The 15954-nt window shown below is 53.5% G+C and overlaps 1 protein-coding gene across 1 annotated transcript in view; it reads left to right on the forward strand.

The window, feature by feature from the left end:
* Positions 1-14747, forward strand: part of USP48 (ubiquitin specific peptidase 48) — a 29044-nt gene extending 14297 nt beyond the window's left edge. Inside the window, exons 12-27 of the mRNA XM_026051035.1 lie at positions 466-666; positions 2104-2218; positions 2362-2492; positions 4313-4384; positions 6648-6772; positions 6941-7063; positions 8761-8822; positions 9404-9514; positions 9980-10104; positions 10339-10445; positions 11830-11934; positions 12371-12526; positions 12781-12906; positions 13377-13425; positions 13546-13572; positions 13670-14747. Of these exons, the coding sequence (XP_025906820.1) occupies positions 466-666; positions 2104-2218; positions 2362-2492; positions 4313-4384; positions 6648-6772; positions 6941-7063; positions 8761-8822; positions 9404-9514; positions 9980-10104; positions 10339-10445; positions 11830-11934; positions 12371-12526; positions 12781-12906; positions 13377-13425; positions 13546-13572; positions 13670-13692 (1658 nt within the window). The 3' untranslated portion in view covers positions 13693-14747. The remainder of the gene's footprint in view (positions 1-465; positions 667-2103; positions 2219-2361; positions 2493-4312; positions 4385-6647; positions 6773-6940; positions 7064-8760; positions 8823-9403; positions 9515-9979; positions 10105-10338; positions 10446-11829; positions 11935-12370; positions 12527-12780; positions 12907-13376; positions 13426-13545; positions 13573-13669) is intronic.
* Positions 14748-15954: the final 1207 nt, after the last annotated feature.

A 15954-nucleotide genomic window follows, 5' to 3' on the forward strand; every position in this document is an offset into this window, starting at 1 on the left:
CCCTCTCCCCTCTCCCCTCTCCCCATTGCTGAGCTTTGCAAAGAACTTTTCACTTAATGGTGTTTGAGCATGCCTTGAATATTGGCCTTGGTCACTTGATGGGCTTGTGCCCTGGCCTTGAGTCGTCCCCCGTAAGCCTCTCAAGGTTTTGCAGTCTGAAAACGTGCCCTTTTCTGCATCGTTTCATGTTGATGGCTTGGGTGTTAAATGATTGAGTGCTCTAACTTCACGTAGCTTCTGTCGCAAGAGCCGCCGTGCTGGAAATCTGCTGCGCCGCGAGGAGAGTTGGACGGGGAGACTGCTTTGCATGTTTGAAAACTTGTGCTGCAGAGATGAAATCAACAGTGATTGAGCCTATTAATTTTGAAAAGTATCATTGAATATCAGAGTAATTATAAAATGCCATCTGCTGTGTCGCGTACTGACACACGCGGGTTTGTTTCTTCCCATGTCTTTCCCTGCCAGGTTCCCCGTACGACTTCATTTCCCTGGAATGGCTGCAGAAATGGCTGGATGAGTCCACTCCTCCGAAACCTATAGATAACACAGCCTGCTTGTGTTCCCATGGGAAGCTCCATCCTGATAAAATATCAATTATGAAGAGGATATCGGAGTATGTGGCTGACTTCTTCTACAGGCGATACGGCGGGGGACCCCGGCTCAATGGTAAGGTGTCTCGCTAGCAAGATTTGCAAGAAACTGCCCTTTTGAGTTGCTTTTTTTGTGTGCTAAATCTGTGTTAGAGCCTTTTTCTAGTCCCAGCCTCTTGCAGGGCCATCCTTTATTATTTTAACTTAGCTTTAGCTCTGCATGTAACTTCTCTGCTGCCCTGGGTTAATTTTTTTTATATTGCTCGATTGCATTAGCATCCAAACAAATAGGATTAGTCTGATTGGAGGGGCTGCCTCAGACCTGAAGTCTGCTCTGTTTGGAAACTGCTGTGCATGGAGTCACTCTTGAGAAGGGCATTTAGGCTGAAGAATGGTATATCTGGAAGGGTTTAGGGAGCTCATGCTTCCAAGCAGCCAAACACAGATGCATAAACCCCCAAGGTCTCYGAAGCAAAGGGAGGATTTTCCATGCCTGCAGCAGCAACACTCCAGTGCGTTTCGTGTGCAGATCCATTCTGCCTCTTGCAAAGAGCTCTGGAACTGGGTAGATCAGTGCTGGCCGACAAAACCACTCACTATCTTCCAGCTCGAGATCGAGGCACTTTGGGGTGCCTTTGCAGTGCCTGGGCAACCCTTAACCAAGCCCTGGGCTTAGCTCCCTTTATAAGGGAGCTCAGTAACTCCCACTGAGCCCAAATTAGCTCAGCTCCCGCTAGGAGCTTATAGGGAAGAAACGCAACTGCGGTGACGCAGGCAGCCTTTGTAAAACAGGCCGATGTGCATTAGTCAACTGGAGGGTGGCCGCAGGTTCCTTCGGAGAGTGGCTGYGAGGGGAAGGGCTGATGATCCACTTGCTCCATCAGCTCGTGGACGTGACCCTTTGGTTCCCCTTGCTCCTTCACGAAACCTATTCCCAACTGCTGGGCTTCTCCTCTCAGTCCAGGGCACATTTGGAGGATGTTTTTCTGYGTTTAGGTGGCAAAGGGCCACTCCAGGAGTTGCTGAGCAGAGGAGATCCCCCCTTTGTCTCRGTATGCAGGAAGGCAGGAGCTTTTACTTGGTATTTGAAGGTGGCTCTGCAGCATCTTTGTGCTACGGACAAGTCACCCTTGGGAGCAGAACGGTGGCTGTTGCACGGGCCCAATTCCTCTGGAATCCGTGCATCCCCACRTGCTGCTGCGACCTCGCTCCCAGCTGTAACTGCAAAGTGCCGCTGTTAGCGGAGCCGCGAAGCTGGCGGAACAGATCGCACCTCAGCCGAGGCATTTCACGGTTATTAAGCTTTAAATGTGGCCCGATCTGGCAGGGACGCAGGCAGCTTTCCTACGTGTGCAGTCTCTCCTCGTGGGGCGGGATAGCTGGTACTTCCATTACACTTCCCTGACAGACTAAGTGCTTTCAAACAGCGCTGCTCAAATTTATGGAAAGCTCAGCCATGTGTGCCACAATAATAGTGCCTTTCTCTCCCCTTCTCCTTTCCTCTCCACCCCAGTGAAAGCACTTTGCAAGGACTGCGTGGTAGAAAGATGTCGAATACTACGGTTGAAAAACCAATTAAATGAAGACTACAAAACAGTTACGAACTTGCTGAAAATAACCGTAAAGGGGTACGTAAGTCCTGACACTTTCAAGTGTTGTCAGAGCTTTCGAGCAGCGCTAAGGATGCTTAAATAGCTTTCTTTTAAAGACCAGTGGGGTTCAGAGCGAGAGCCAACAGATTCGTGGTGCCAACACTGTTCTCTGCATGCAGGAACGACGGCTTTTGGGTCGGAAAAGCATCCTTGCGGAGCTGGCGTCAACTGGCCCTTGAGCAACTAAACGACCAGGATGAAGATGCGGAGCACAGCAATGGGAAAGTGAACGGGAATGCACAAAACAAAGGTAGTTCTTTTGCTATAGGGATCCAGCAGCCCGAGCCCCRTGCAGCCTGACAAAAGACGCATTAGGCGTTCTTGCGTGTGCTGTTTTGCTTCCACTGCCTGAATAGAGAGGGAACACAGCCTTCATTTGGGGAGCTTTTCCTTTGACAAGCTTTGAAACTGCTGGATGGTCTCGGTATCCAGAGAATAAGATGAGGAAATAAGCAGGCTTGGAAAGCTGTGCAAAATAACCACCCAGCCACGTGATGCTTTTGCATCCTAATTCCACCTGAATGGGAGCGCGCAGGGGAGGAGGAAACTGAAAAATTACCCTGGGCAAAGGAATGAAGATGTTTTGTTGCAAAGGCTTGCTGGTGAGAGTGAGCACAGCTGGCAAAGCAGCTCTGGAAAAACATAGTTTCAAAAAAAAAAAAATTATGACTCGGATTCTCTTCCCTGCCTGTATCATGGATTTGAAAATCTGTGGTTTCTTTTATTTGCCTTCTGCTTTTTAAACCTTTGAAAATTGGGGGTTTCTTCAAGCTCTTTGTTGCAGAACTGAGGGCAAGAAGCTGGTTTGAGTGAAAGGGGAGCTGATCAGCTGATTGCCTTGATCTTGGGTTGGATGTCTCCAAGAGCAACACCGCACACCGCAGATTGCATGAAAATATCTCTGTGCTGGCACTGCTGATGCAGCGTGGTTGCTCTGTTGTGGCTTTCCTTGGGAAAAGGGCACTTTCCTGCATCAGCAGCTCAGTTTCTGTCCCACGGATGATTCCTCCGTGCTGGCCTGGGTCTCCGAAGCGGTCGCAGCTCCCAGGAGTGCGGCACGGGGTTTGGAAGGGGCTGCTTYACAGCGCTCCAGTGAAGCGGCCGGCGCTTCTGCCTCTGGAGCTGAGGTTTTCTAACCATTATTTACAAATGAATGCGAGGCCTGTGAGAGCCCTGGCAGGCTCCCCCGGCGCAGTGACTCAGTTGCTCTTGGCTCGCGGAGGAGGAACGCGGGGAAGAGCCGCTCCGACGCTGCCGCTCGGCGTGCGCCGGCGGTGCTGCCCCCGTGTCCTCGCTGCCGGCACCGGAGGTACAGGGACCAGACCGAGGGCACCAAGCTCTGCCCTTTTACCCTCACATACAAGTCCCCGCTGCCCCCTCAAACAGCTCTGTGGCTGCACAACCCTTAATTACAGCTAATGACGTGCAGTTCATCCAGTTCTCCGCTGTAAACCCGATGGGAGGGCGCTGTGTCTGCTCTCCCTTCTCTCATTAAGTGCCCACAACTTGTGCTTGTTTCTGGGGCCGCTCGGTCCGAGGCGCTTTGCAGGGAGGGAAGCGCAGGCTTGTTCCCGGGTTTTCCCAGCAGCTCTTCCCAACAGCCCGGTAGGTCTYGGCTTGTGCACGTGATCCCTTCCTGAAGCTACAAAGGGAGCATCTGTTTTAGATTAGTACCCTCAAGCCAAAGAGCCGACTAATATTTTGCCAGCGAGGTTTTTGCTCTCTCCGCTCGTACCTAGAGTTATGTTTCAGCCAACTCCGATGCAGAAATCTTTGGGAGCAGCAGCCCCCTGCGGTGTCTGAGCCGTAACAAATGCGTCCTTTGTAATCGCACAAAGCTCGGCCTCACGCTCCGCATGCTTCAAAGGGCTCCTGCGTGGCCCACGGTCCCGCACTGGCCTCGGGCTAATGTGCTCGAGAACACTTTGCTTCTGAAGCCTCCCTCGGGTTGAGAGCGTTTGCAGCAATTTGAGGGGAAACGATGGGTTTCTTCCCTCCAAAGATGTTAAAAATTTCCTTGAGAGAGGAGTGCCGTGCTGTCCTCTTCATCTTTTTTTTTCTTTTAATTAGACGAATCAAATGAAGAGAAAAGAGAAGAGGAAGAGGAGTTAAATTTTAATGAAGACATTGTTTGCCCACATGGTAAGTCTCTGGGGGCTGGAACTGAACGTGTGCAGTGCTGCCTGCTGCTGAACGCGCCGAGCTGCTAGCTTCCTTCTGCTGAACTGAAGCAGCAGCTTAAGCGGCTGCTGAACTTAAGACCAACACAAGTACGTGCACAYGGAGTGTACTTAAGTCTCATTTACATCTCGACACGTTAACCTTGAGCTTTTATTGGTACACATGCTGCTGTGCTGCAAGCCAAATCTCACAAGATAGCAAGAAGGGCGTGAGTGTAGACGAGGACCAGGGCAGGTCAGTCAGGCAGGAGCAGGGCTGTGTCTCCTCRTCTAACAAAGTGCCACGATGGAGCGAGGGGAGCACAGATTTGTAGCCACTTGAAAACTCAGAAATAGTCRGGATATTCTGGAAAAGAAAGAAGGAAAAAGAAGCACCTGCCCGATCCCTGTAGCGATGCCGACGTGTCTGGGAGCACCCGGTTCTCCTGGGGGTATCTGTTTCCTGAGCTGCTCTGCGCCGGTGTCCGTTTACGTAAGGTGCTGACCTGCGGTTAATCGTTTTGTTAAAGCACGGTTAGTTGGCGACGTCCCTGGCTGCGCTGCTGGTGCAGTCTGGCTTTTTGCTGGCACGTCCCTGCTGGCCGTGTCTGCATCCTCGCAGCCCGGGGCCTCCGCTCTGGAGGCCTCCGTCTCCACAGGCAACTGTCAGGATGCTCCAGCACCATCCAGCTTTCTAGTAAGCAAAAACCATGGGGTAGTTTGGCACCCACCACCTGTCCTTGAAGCTAATAAAGGCCAGGCCGTAACAGGGTGCTGATAAAGCCCCAGTGGAAAACGCTGTGCGCGGTCGTGACGCCGGCTGCTTTCCATGCTGTAATTCCCAGTGCCACCAAGCTGCTGCTCAATAAAACCACAGGGCACAGCAGTGAAACATCCARTGCAGCCAAGCAAAAGCAGCGTAGAAAGAGGCCAAAGGGCCCCTGGACGTGTTAAAATGGTAAGCTGCTGGTTGATSTGTTACTTTGGCTCCTATCGGAATAAATTATACAAAATAAAGAGGCCATGGGAGGTCAGACTTCTCCATCCTCAGCTAGCCTCCAGCTGCTCATGCAGAACAACATTTTCACCTTTTGTGCCTTTAAAGATTTTCCYGGGGTGGGTATCAGCAAATCCACAGTTTCTGTAATACTGTCTCAGTTTTGCTGTGGAGGAAGTTACAGCCTTAATGGTATTTTCTGGAAAATGCAGCACTTTATCTCTGAGGTCTGGCTCGCATCCAGAAACACCATCCGGGCGTTCCCTTACCAAGGCCTTTTGCATCTTTTGCTAGGATTCTTTTTTACTATTCTGTTCTCCAATAGCTGCCCGACCTTGCCAAATATATATGCCTATTTTTCTCCTCCCAAGTGCCAAGTTAAAGCTTCTTTGATGTCCATGCCCAAAGCCCGTTCCCGGAGAGCGAAGGCGGGAGGAGGCGGAGGGCCGGCCACGAGGGTCACCTCCTTCCAGATGGCAGCGTGCTTGTTCCCCGCGCGTTTCTGATCTCGTTTTCCCACCTCTTCCACTCGGCAGCTTATTAGTCCGCTCGCATTAATCACGCAGCGTCAAGGCGCTTGCTGGAGCGAGCTTGTTTTCCTCCTTGGCTCTGGAAGGCAGCCTGCTCCTGCCTCCTCGGGTGGCAAAGCCGGGGCCGCTTGGACACGGATGATGGAGAGCGAGCGGCTAAGTGCCGTCTCTGAGCGGTCCAGCCCGACCTTTGCAGAGCGGAATAAAAGCAGGAGGGGAGCGTTGCTATTTTTTTCACTTGGGGYTTGGCAGAAATCCAGACGCGGCTGGAAGGAGCCGAGCGGACGGGGCCGCGGGGCTGAGGAGATGCTCGAGCATTAAAGAGCTTGCCGCAGGATGGGCAGAGAAGGCTCTTTCTAGCAAAGAATTTTGCCTCCCACCTCCCCAAGCAATTTGGGCTATAAAAACCCATGTCCCTGTCCTAGCCTCCCCTTGGTTTGTGTTTGGATGCACTGTTCAGGTTCCTGGGCTCCTAAATTTAAAGGGCATTTGTAGTGAATCAAAGTCGTATTTTCTCCCGTGTAAACAAGGAAGCGACAAATAAGTCGAAGGTGACTTTCTGTGTTAGTTGTGCTCTTTGCTGAYACGGTCCTGGCTGCTAAGTGCGTAACTATCTTCCCCCACGTTTATTCCTTGTAATCTCTTAAATCTAGTTAGTGCTGCAAAACGCTGCTGAGCATGTCAGGAGCAAAGCTCTTCTCCCGGTTCTCTCCATGCAGGTGACCTGTGCATATCGGAAAATGAAAGGAGGGTGGTTTCAAAAGAAGCCTGGAGGAAACTCAAGCAATATTTTCCAAAGGCCCCCGAATTCCCCAGTAACAAGGAGTGCTGTTCCCAGTGCAAGGTATCAAAGTGCTAAACAACATTGCCCTTTTGTTGAGAGTAAATACATTGTGGTATTTCTGGATTTCCTTCTGATGCAAAAAGCGGGAAAGAGCAAATCAACGTGACCTGTGAATGCCAGTTGTGCACTGCAGCGAGACCCGCCGTGCTAACTGACTGTTTTGTGCAGATCTTGGAGCGAGAAGGAGAGGAGAACGAAGCGCTGCATAAGATGATGGCTAGCGAGCAGAAGACGTCGCTCCAGAACCTGTTTCATGATAAATGCAGGCCTTGCCTCGGCAGCTGGCCTCAGGTATGGGGATGAGGAAGGCGAGGGGAATGACACGGGGCTTGGGGACAGTTTTCTGTGCTCCTGGGACCGGCAGTTTGTCGTGTGAGCACTAGATGAAGTAGCTGTGCAGACAAAGGTACTATAAACCTTAACAAACCCTTCCTTGGGCTGTTCAATAAGTGACTTGAGTCCTACAGATGAAGGATAAGCACTAAGTTCCTGCATATTTCAGCTGGAGAAAGCACTTTATCTCCTATATTGGTGGCCCTCCGGGCCGTATATTGCCCTGTCCCGTGGGCTTGCTCAGGTCRGAGCCGCCGTGCTCCGTGGCCGTGCTGTCGCCTGGTCACGTCTGTGCCGCGCTGCCGTTTCCCCCGTGAGCTGCACTGGCCCAGGGCCCTCTTGGAGATGCACGAGCACGGCTCGTGTGCCAGCGTTGCTGTTGCTGGACCAGAAACCACTAGATAAGCAGAAACATTATTTGTGCTCTGCTTGTATCCACCCCTGGAAGTACCAGAGCAGCGCAGCCGTGACGGTGGAGAGGGCTTTGCACTGCCACTGCTGGCCGTGCAGGGCATTCTTCATGTAAGTCCCAGCTCTTCCAGTGCCCTCTTCTGCTTCCAGCAGAGCAAAGAGCTCAGAGGCCACTGCTTTTTGCACCTGCAAGTGGTTTTTAAGCCTCATTTCTATAGCTGCAGGTCAGGCTTCGCTTGCAGAGGGAGTTGTCCCTTTCTCCTRGCCCCAGGCCTACTGGCGGGTCCTTTCCAAACGTGGCCACCAGCCCAGTTTGTATCTCCGTGACCTGAGCTCGGGGCTCTGGCACCAAGTAAGGAGGACGGGTGCGTGGCCGGTGACCCTGTAGCACCGGTCTGTCCCCAGCGCGCGTGCGGCTCCGGGAGCAGCTGCGGTTCGATTGGAGCCAGCAGCTGCTGGCCGCGCTCCGCACCTTGGCGCCCGCAGGTCTGATTAATGATCGACTCCGAGATGGTGCCAAGCTGCTTTGGCAGGTGCCTTCCGTGTCCACGAGCAGCCTGCTGCGCTCGGAGCCCTGCACGGGGTCACGAGCGGCTCCAGGGCTGAATAAATACTGAGGGTGATGCAGGTCTGTGCCTCTAAACCCGGAGCCCTGTGAAGGGCTAGAGGGAAAATGCCCCATGATCAGCCTCCAAAGGAGAGCTGGGAAGTCCAATCTCGGACTTTTGGGTCAAAATTCATGTGTTTATTTCTGCGGTTGAAGTAAGTGAGGAGAATCCCATCACCGTGGGTCAGCTCAAAGCACAGAGGTCTCTCTAAAAGCCCTGGTCCCTCGCAGAGGGGGCATGTCCGTGGTTTTGAATCCGGTGCACACTGTTGCTATCGGGATTTTGCCAAACGGGGATGGGGAGGACGGGGTCACACGCGAGGCAAAAACACATCCGCTCCATCCCTGAGCAGCCCAGCGGCAGAAACACGGGCAGCTGCTGCTGCTGGGGGAGACACCGCTTCCTGCTACCARCGGAGGATAATTGGATCCAGAGCTAAATTAACTTTGCAATAAACATGAGATTAGTAAGTGCTTGATCTCAAATTATTTTGCTTGGCTTTCACAGTGTGCCTGCATGGAGTTGTCATGGTAAAAACGGTGCCATCTCCAAAGSAGGAGCACCGCAGAAGAAGACATCACTTCTCTATGGTTGGGTTAATTAAATTTTTTTTTTATTATTATTTCTCTCCTGCAGGAGACAGATGAGCTGTATATCGTATCGCAGTTTTTTGTGGAAGAATGGCGGAAATTTGTCAGGTATGTGACTTGAGAGAATTTTAATGCGCTGTATTCCTCTGGGAGGCTGYGCGTGGAGATTTCGAGTTTGAATCTTGACGTCTGCTCGGTGCTGCGTRTGGCTCTGCCAAATAGTTAGCTGAGATTTACCAGGGTGGAAATGAGGAAGCTTATTTTGGAGCACTTGCACCCTGAGCCCCTATCAGTTGTAATGCATTGTAAGAAACCGAATTTCCTTGTTTACTCTGTCTTAACCAGATGGTTGGATTAGATAGTAACCTGATTAGATTTTTCATGTGTCTGAGGCTGTATTCCGAGCAAAGGGCAGCGCGTGGTCCTGCTGCTGCGCAGAGCCGGTGCTGCACACAGGGAATCTCCTCCGAGGGCAGAGCCCTTTTGCAGCGTGCAGGAGCGCAGAGCCGATTTCCTCGTCCGCAGCACTTTAATATTCCCCCTCTGAAATGCTTCCTGTAAATATTCCCATGCGCTTCCTTCTTAGCTCCCTGCAGACTTGTGATTTTCTTTTTTTCTAATTTTCTTCTGTGCAAAAGACCCCAGCCAACCTAGCAGAGCAGCTCACCGYTTTTTCCCCTTGCCCGCAGGAGGCCGACGCGCTGCAGTCCCGTGTCCTCGGTGGGAAACAGCGCTCTGCTCTGCCCCCACGGGGGCCTGATGTTCACCTACGCTTCCATGACCAAAGAAGACTCCAAACTGTGAGTTTCTTCTTGTAGAAGGATGTTGCAGCTTTCTTCAGCTTGGCTAGTTCTTAACAATAAATGATCCAGCGTCTGCAGAAATCCTCCTTAAGGTTTGCGCTCTGGGAGAGTCACCCTTTAAGTGGAGCTGCAGTTTATGCTCCACAGCATGGCAGAAGGAAAAGCAGCAGATCTTCCACATGTGCCCTGCTCCTTCCTCCATGCATCCATCCATCCCTCCAGGGCTCCGCTGYGTGTGCTGAGCACGACCGGAGCGTGGCAGGGCCCCTAATGGCAACGCTACAGTTTCCTCCTTGTCTTGGGTACACAGGTTCTCTCGTACAGCATGGGTTATGGGTCGTTTTTTTTGCTGCTTTTCTTTCATTAGCAACCAAAGGAGAAAATAGGGGAGCTGTGGAGCAGCTCGGCACCGTTTGCACAGCTTTTCAATGGCATAAAGCGCGTTCTTGTTTCTTTGCACAGTATAGCTCTAATATGGCCCAGCGAGTGGGAGCGGATTCAAAAACTGTTTGTGGTGGATCACGTCATCAAAATCACCAGGACGCCCGGCGCGGACGCCGACAGCGCGCTCTACACCTCGGAGCCCAGTGAGTGCGTCCCGCTGTTTCCCTAACCCGCGCTGCCTCCGAGGAAATGCCCCTTTCCAGGGAAAGGCTGTGCTCTGAGGGCACGGAAGGGCGCCTGGCGCGCTGGACACAGAGTCTGGCAGGTGCCTCTCGTTCCTCRAGCAGCTCTGGGCTGGAGCGGGAGGCGCCGGGCACGGCCGGGTGTTGGGCGGCTCCGAGGAGCAATTAAAGCCGTTTTCCCTTGTGCCTCCCCAGAACTCTGTCCGGAATGCAGAGAAGGGCTGTTGTGCCAGCAGCAGCGGGACTTGCGTGAGTACACCCAAGCAACCATCTACATCCATAAAGTGGTGGATAATAAAAAGGTACGGAGCTCTCCCGTGGCCCTCGCCGATCTTGGCTCCGTTTCATCCGAGGGAAGCGGTGCCGATCGGTTAAGGAGCCAAATGGCAAAAATAACAAATACGAAAACTTGGGCTATATCTGTTCTGGAAAGTTTGCTCTTCTCTAGGCTTCCCTTTGCCACRGTGAACACTTTGGTGGTCTCTGCAGTCAGTTATCAGCAGGGATGTCTCCTCTCGGAGTATTCTAGGCAGCGTTGTAGCAGTCTGTCTTCATAGCTGCATTATCGGGCTCTACCTCCGATATTTGTCATTCCCTTTTTCAACTGCTAACATCCCATTTATTCCTAGGTAGAAATAAACTCTCTAGCCTCCATGCTGATGAAACAGCCCTAATGTAGTGACAGTGGCAKTTCGTGGCACTGATTTTTTTAAGCATATAGCACAGGGATCCCCTGCCAGGTGTGGCAGGTAGTTCCTCTCTCAGCTCGTGCCCCAGAGATTTCACAGCATTTTGCGTGAGCAGCGAGTTGCCAGCAGGACTCCAAAGCTTCCCGTCCTCGAGTGCCGGGAAGAGGAGTTGGGTGCCGGCTGAGACCGCCCTGGGACGTGGGGCTGGCAGTAAAAACAGAGCTCTATTCATGGCCGAGCCCTGCGAGAGCAGCTGGCAGAGGAGAGAGTCACTGAGAGCTTGTGTGCCCGTCCCGCGTTCGCAGAGCGGCCTCCAAAGAGACGTGGGGAATTAATGGTGTCCCCTGGCAGCGCCGCGACGGCACCGGCCGCCTGCCTTGGCACCGCGAGCGCCCGAGCCCGCCGCTTTGCAGGGCATCGCTCTCAAACAGGAGGAAGTTTGGGCTGCTGTGCGCTTTTTGTGAATTATTTAGATTTCGTTTACTTACCAATGAACTTCAGACCCATAAATAACCGCAGGGAAGGCCTTTGTCCAGCCGCGGCGCRAAGGGAGACGTGTATAAATCACAGATAATATTCCTTGCTCGATGTAGGGCCTTTTGCAGCACGCTTAGTTGGAGAGAGAAGCAGCCAGCTAACGGGGAAGAAATCAGTGCAGGCCCCGGGGGACTTCTCCCTTCGCCTGCAGAGCCTCCTCTGCGGCTCGTCCTGCGCCGCGGGAAGCGGGATGTCCCCGTGGCCGGCCTGGGATTTGCAGCCGGCACCTGGGATGCGGTGGGGAGGCTGGACAAGCCGCACGTGTCCCCGTAGCCCGTGCRGGCTGCGCAGAGCCGAGCGTGCCGCGTGGATCCGTCCCCACGTTGTGTTTTTCCGCCTTGTCTCGGTTCGTTTGATCAAGGTGGCATCGTGGAAGCCTCTGAAAGCTGTTTGCTGTGATGTGACAGGCTGGGGTTTCTGCTGTCGGGTTAGTTAYGGAGAATGATTTTTATAACTCCAGGTAATGAAGGACGCTGCTCCGGAGCTGAACGTGAGCAGCTCAGAAGCTGAAGAGGAAAGGGAGGAAAACAAACCAGAAGGGGAGCAAGACCCAGATTTTAACCAGGTAGAGATCAAAAATACTGCAAGGTTCCTCATTTTTGCACAGTCTTCTGAGGTGCTGCAAACCCTCCCAATGTCCGCGGACTGGCATGATGGATAGTTTTTTCCTCTTCTGTTTATTGCCAGCAAACAAAGGAGGAAACCACAGGGTCTTAAATTAAGCGTGTTCATTGTAACAGTTGTATTGCATGCGTTGGTTTTCCCTTTCTCAGGCTCATTGTGTTCCTGGGTGTGTTTCCAATCAGCACTTCCCAAGCTAGAGAAACTCGGAGACTCAGTGCGCGTTTCCTGCTCATCCACCTCCTCCCAAACAGCAACTGCATGTTCGGAAAGGCACTTGGGCCACCTTAGCATTGCTGGGAAACGCGGCCCCTTGCAAGGGGGAGGTTGTGTTTGCAGTAAATCCCAGAGTCTGACCCGTGTTTTTCATTTTCCCTTAGACCAACGGCGGTGCGAAGCGCCAGAAGACCTCGCACCAGAGCTACGTGGCCTACCAAAAGCAAGGCATCAGGCGGAGCACGCGGCACCGCAAGGTCCGGGGCGAAAAGGCGCTGCTCGTTTCTGCAAATCAGACATTGAAAGAGCTGAAAATCCAGGTGAGGCTCTTCTGTTCCCAGCGCATCTGCTGATGCCGTCTCTTTGGTGGGAGGCTGAAGGAGCAGAGGGGCTCAAGTAAGAAAATATTATATTATAGCAAGCGGGATGGGGCAGCAGGGGGGATAGAGTGTAAAATCTCAGGTGGTAACAAAAGGTACGTGCTGCTCTCTTGAACACGTGGGGGTTTCATGTAGTTGGCGGTGTCTTTCCCTCTGCACAAAATCAGCGTGTCTCATTCGTTGTGTTGGCACAGATCATGCATGCATTTTCAGTTGCCCCCTTCGACCAGAACCTGTCCATCGACGGGAAGATCCTGAGTGACGACACCGCGACGCTCGGCAGCCTCGGAGTCATCCCCGAATCCGTCATTTTATTAAAGGTAACGTGGGAGCGAGGTGGCCGTGCCCACCCGCTGCTCTTGCTGCTTGTCCTTCACGCTTGGGAGCCATGAGCTGAGGCCTAATTACCCTCGTTAACTGCTTCCTCCTGCTCAKGCTCCTGCCCTGCTAGGGGCAGGGAGCGTCTGCTTCGTTAAGGAGAGTTCATTAGGTGCCCTTTGCCTCTAAGTGGTGCTTAGTGGCCTAAATCAAGGGYGCTCCCTCCCAATGTGTCTGCACCCTAGCAAGGGCTACTCGTAGTAGTTTTTAAGGAGTTTTTAAGCTAGGAAATGTCRCTGGCATCAGGAAACAGCAGCCACCTGCTCCGTGCTCCTGTTTGGAGCGGGACTTGCTCTGGAGACGGGATCGGAGCCGCACGTGCTCCTCCCGTCCTGTTCCCGGAGCCCCGTTCCCAGCTCCCCTCCCGCTGCGTGGGGCCGCGCGTGACCCCCCTGCCCGCTCTGTTTTGCAGGCGGACGAACCCATCGCGGATTACGCGGCGATGGACGACGTCATGCAAGGTGAGGGGGCTCCCAGGGGCCGGGGAGGGAGCGAGCGGAGACGCCGGGACGGGTGCCTTGTAGAAATGACTGTCAAGGGACTTCTAACGTGATGCCTCTTCCCCCMACTCGCGGCCGCAGTCTGTATGCCCGAAGAAGGATTTAAAGGTGAGAGTCCACGCTTTCTTCCCCATTATTTAAGCCCACGCCACCTTTGGCTCCATCAGTGCATAATCCCTCGGTGTTTCTCTTCTTGCCCCCGTAGGGACTGGTTTACTCGGACACTGATGGTTTTTATACGTGCTGGCAGCAGAGGAGCGACCAGAAGGGAAGAGGATTTTGGCATGGTAGGGCRTTAAAAGGAAAAGGTGGCTACAGGACCGAACAGTTGCTTGACTCTTCCGGAAGGCAGAAACCCATTCTGAAATGACTGCCCTCCCAAAAAGCCTTATGTCAAAGCAGATTGCACTGAAGGACATCCTGACTTCGAGAGAACGTTTCGAGTTTTATATTTAATAAAGCAAAAGTAAGGTTGAAAAAAAGTTTTAGTAGCAGTAAAGATGCATCATGTTTGCAGGCAGGCGTTTGGAGCGAGGGAGACAGCGGCGTTCGCGCGTGTTTCCTGACTCAGATTTCGTACCACGCTCGTCTGTCCAAAAAGGAATTGTAATGCAGTAGATCAAAAACATCTTGATCTGTTCTCCAGTAACTCTTTAGGCRTAACCTGCTTACAGATAATCCTGTCTTTGATCCACTATTACTCTTTCCGAGCAGCATGGAAGTAAAGAAATTGTTAATTGTGGAGAATGTCTAGCTCTTTCCAACGTCATATATTTACCCAACAGTGTAAGCCGTGGTCTGCCCACGAAAGGCTCCTGCCCCTGACGCGAGCCCCGTCCTCACCGCGCGTTTCGGTTCTCAGCCACTCGCCTTTCTTGCCGTTTTACTTCCAAATATGACAATCTTTCACTCATCACCTGCTCTTTCTTGTGAACTGTGCTCTTCAGAGGCTTGGAAAATGTTAACGACCTTTTTGATAACATCTTCCTCCCGTCCATTATGCCGAGAGCCAGAAGCGGGTCGCGCTCCACTGCTCGCTTGCGCAAGCTTCAGCTGGGGCTTTGCTGCGACCAGGAATACCAAAGGGGGTGARCATCGTCCTTGGGTGACGTGTTCCATGTAAAGGAGGTTTCTCGCTGTTCTTGTTTTTCAGGAATGCACTATTTTTTATTTTATTATTTTTTACATTTCCTGTAGCTCCTGCCACGGGGCCCTTCCTCTCCCGCTTGAATAGTGAGCAGCAAGAGCCAGTGTTACCCCTTCCAGGCTTGAAAGGGCCCTGTCACGGTGTCGTCCTAATAAAGTGAGCTGTTTCCCGTGACCTTGAGGTGGAGCCTTGTTTCCAGAGCTCAACTCTTGCCATGGAGTTCGGGCTTGGGTGGGATGTGGCCGCAGCCAAACGGCATGGGGGGCTTTTAAGCTGCTCCCTTGGAGTGGAGAAACACTTGGCGAAACCGTGGGCCGGTCCTTGGCCAAGCGATGGCCTCTCTGCTCCTCGCTATYCCCGTTGCCTTTTTGTCCCTCTCCGGTTTCGTCCTGGCCGCTGGGAGAGGCGCAGAGCAGTTCCGGGCTCTGGAAGTGGGGAATGGGGACCCAAAGCGACTCCTACCTGAAGGGCTGCGGCCGAGGGGCCGGATCCCCTGCCTTCTTTCCCACGGTAGAACTGGAGTGTGGATTCAGCCACCTCCAGCCTGCTGAAACCTGGACGGGCCGTTTATTCTTCCCAGACCGAAGCACTCACTTGTGTTACATAAATCCCTGGAAAATTGTTTTCTTCTTTCCAATTTCCTGTTATTTTGGGAGGATTTGTTGTTGTTGTTGTTGGGAGAGTCTCTTCCTCGAGCAGAAGCAGCTGCAGCGCCGCGTCTCGCCGGCGAAACGGGTCCCTGTTTTGCGTGTCCTTGCCCTCAGCTCGGAGTGAGGAGGTCACCGGAGCGGTGGGAGCCTCATTGAAGTGCACAGGGACCCTTGGGCTGCTCCTGTTTTCCGGGAGAGGGGCTGCCTGGTCCATGGGGTGGGATGGGGCACCCCGAGGCTGCTCGAGGATGGAGGGATGGGGCACGTGGATACTCAGGGATGGAGGGAGGGATGATGGAGGGGGCACCTGCAGAGGGGTGGGTGGATGGGTGGATGGATGGATGGATGGATGGGACATCCCAGGTGCCCAGCCGTGGAGGGAGGGATGGAGAAGCTGGGGGAGCCCCGGTGCCGGGGGAGCACACGGTGGGGAGGCCATTCCCTATGGATGTGGGGCGCCCCCGGCGGGGGGGGCGGCGAGTCCCGGGGGGAGGCACGGACGGACCGGGGGGGTGCGCGGGGGTGTCGGGCAGCAGGGAGCAGCGGGAAGGCTCCGGGCGGGATGCGGGATGCGGGACGCGGGGAGGCGCCGGGATGAGGATGCGGGGCCGGGGGGGGCGCTCCCGCTCCCGCTCCCGTTCCCGGTTCGCGTCGCCGGCGCCCGGTCCCGCCCCGCCCCGCCCGCCCGCGCCG

This window comes from Nothoprocta perdicaria, unplaced genomic scaffold (genome assembly GCF_003342845.1).
Source record: "Nothoprocta perdicaria isolate Ctin4 unplaced genomic scaffold, notPer1 scaffold_72, whole genome shotgun sequence".
Classification (NCBI taxonomy): Eukaryota; Metazoa; Chordata; class Aves; order Tinamiformes; family Tinamidae; genus Nothoprocta; species Nothoprocta perdicaria.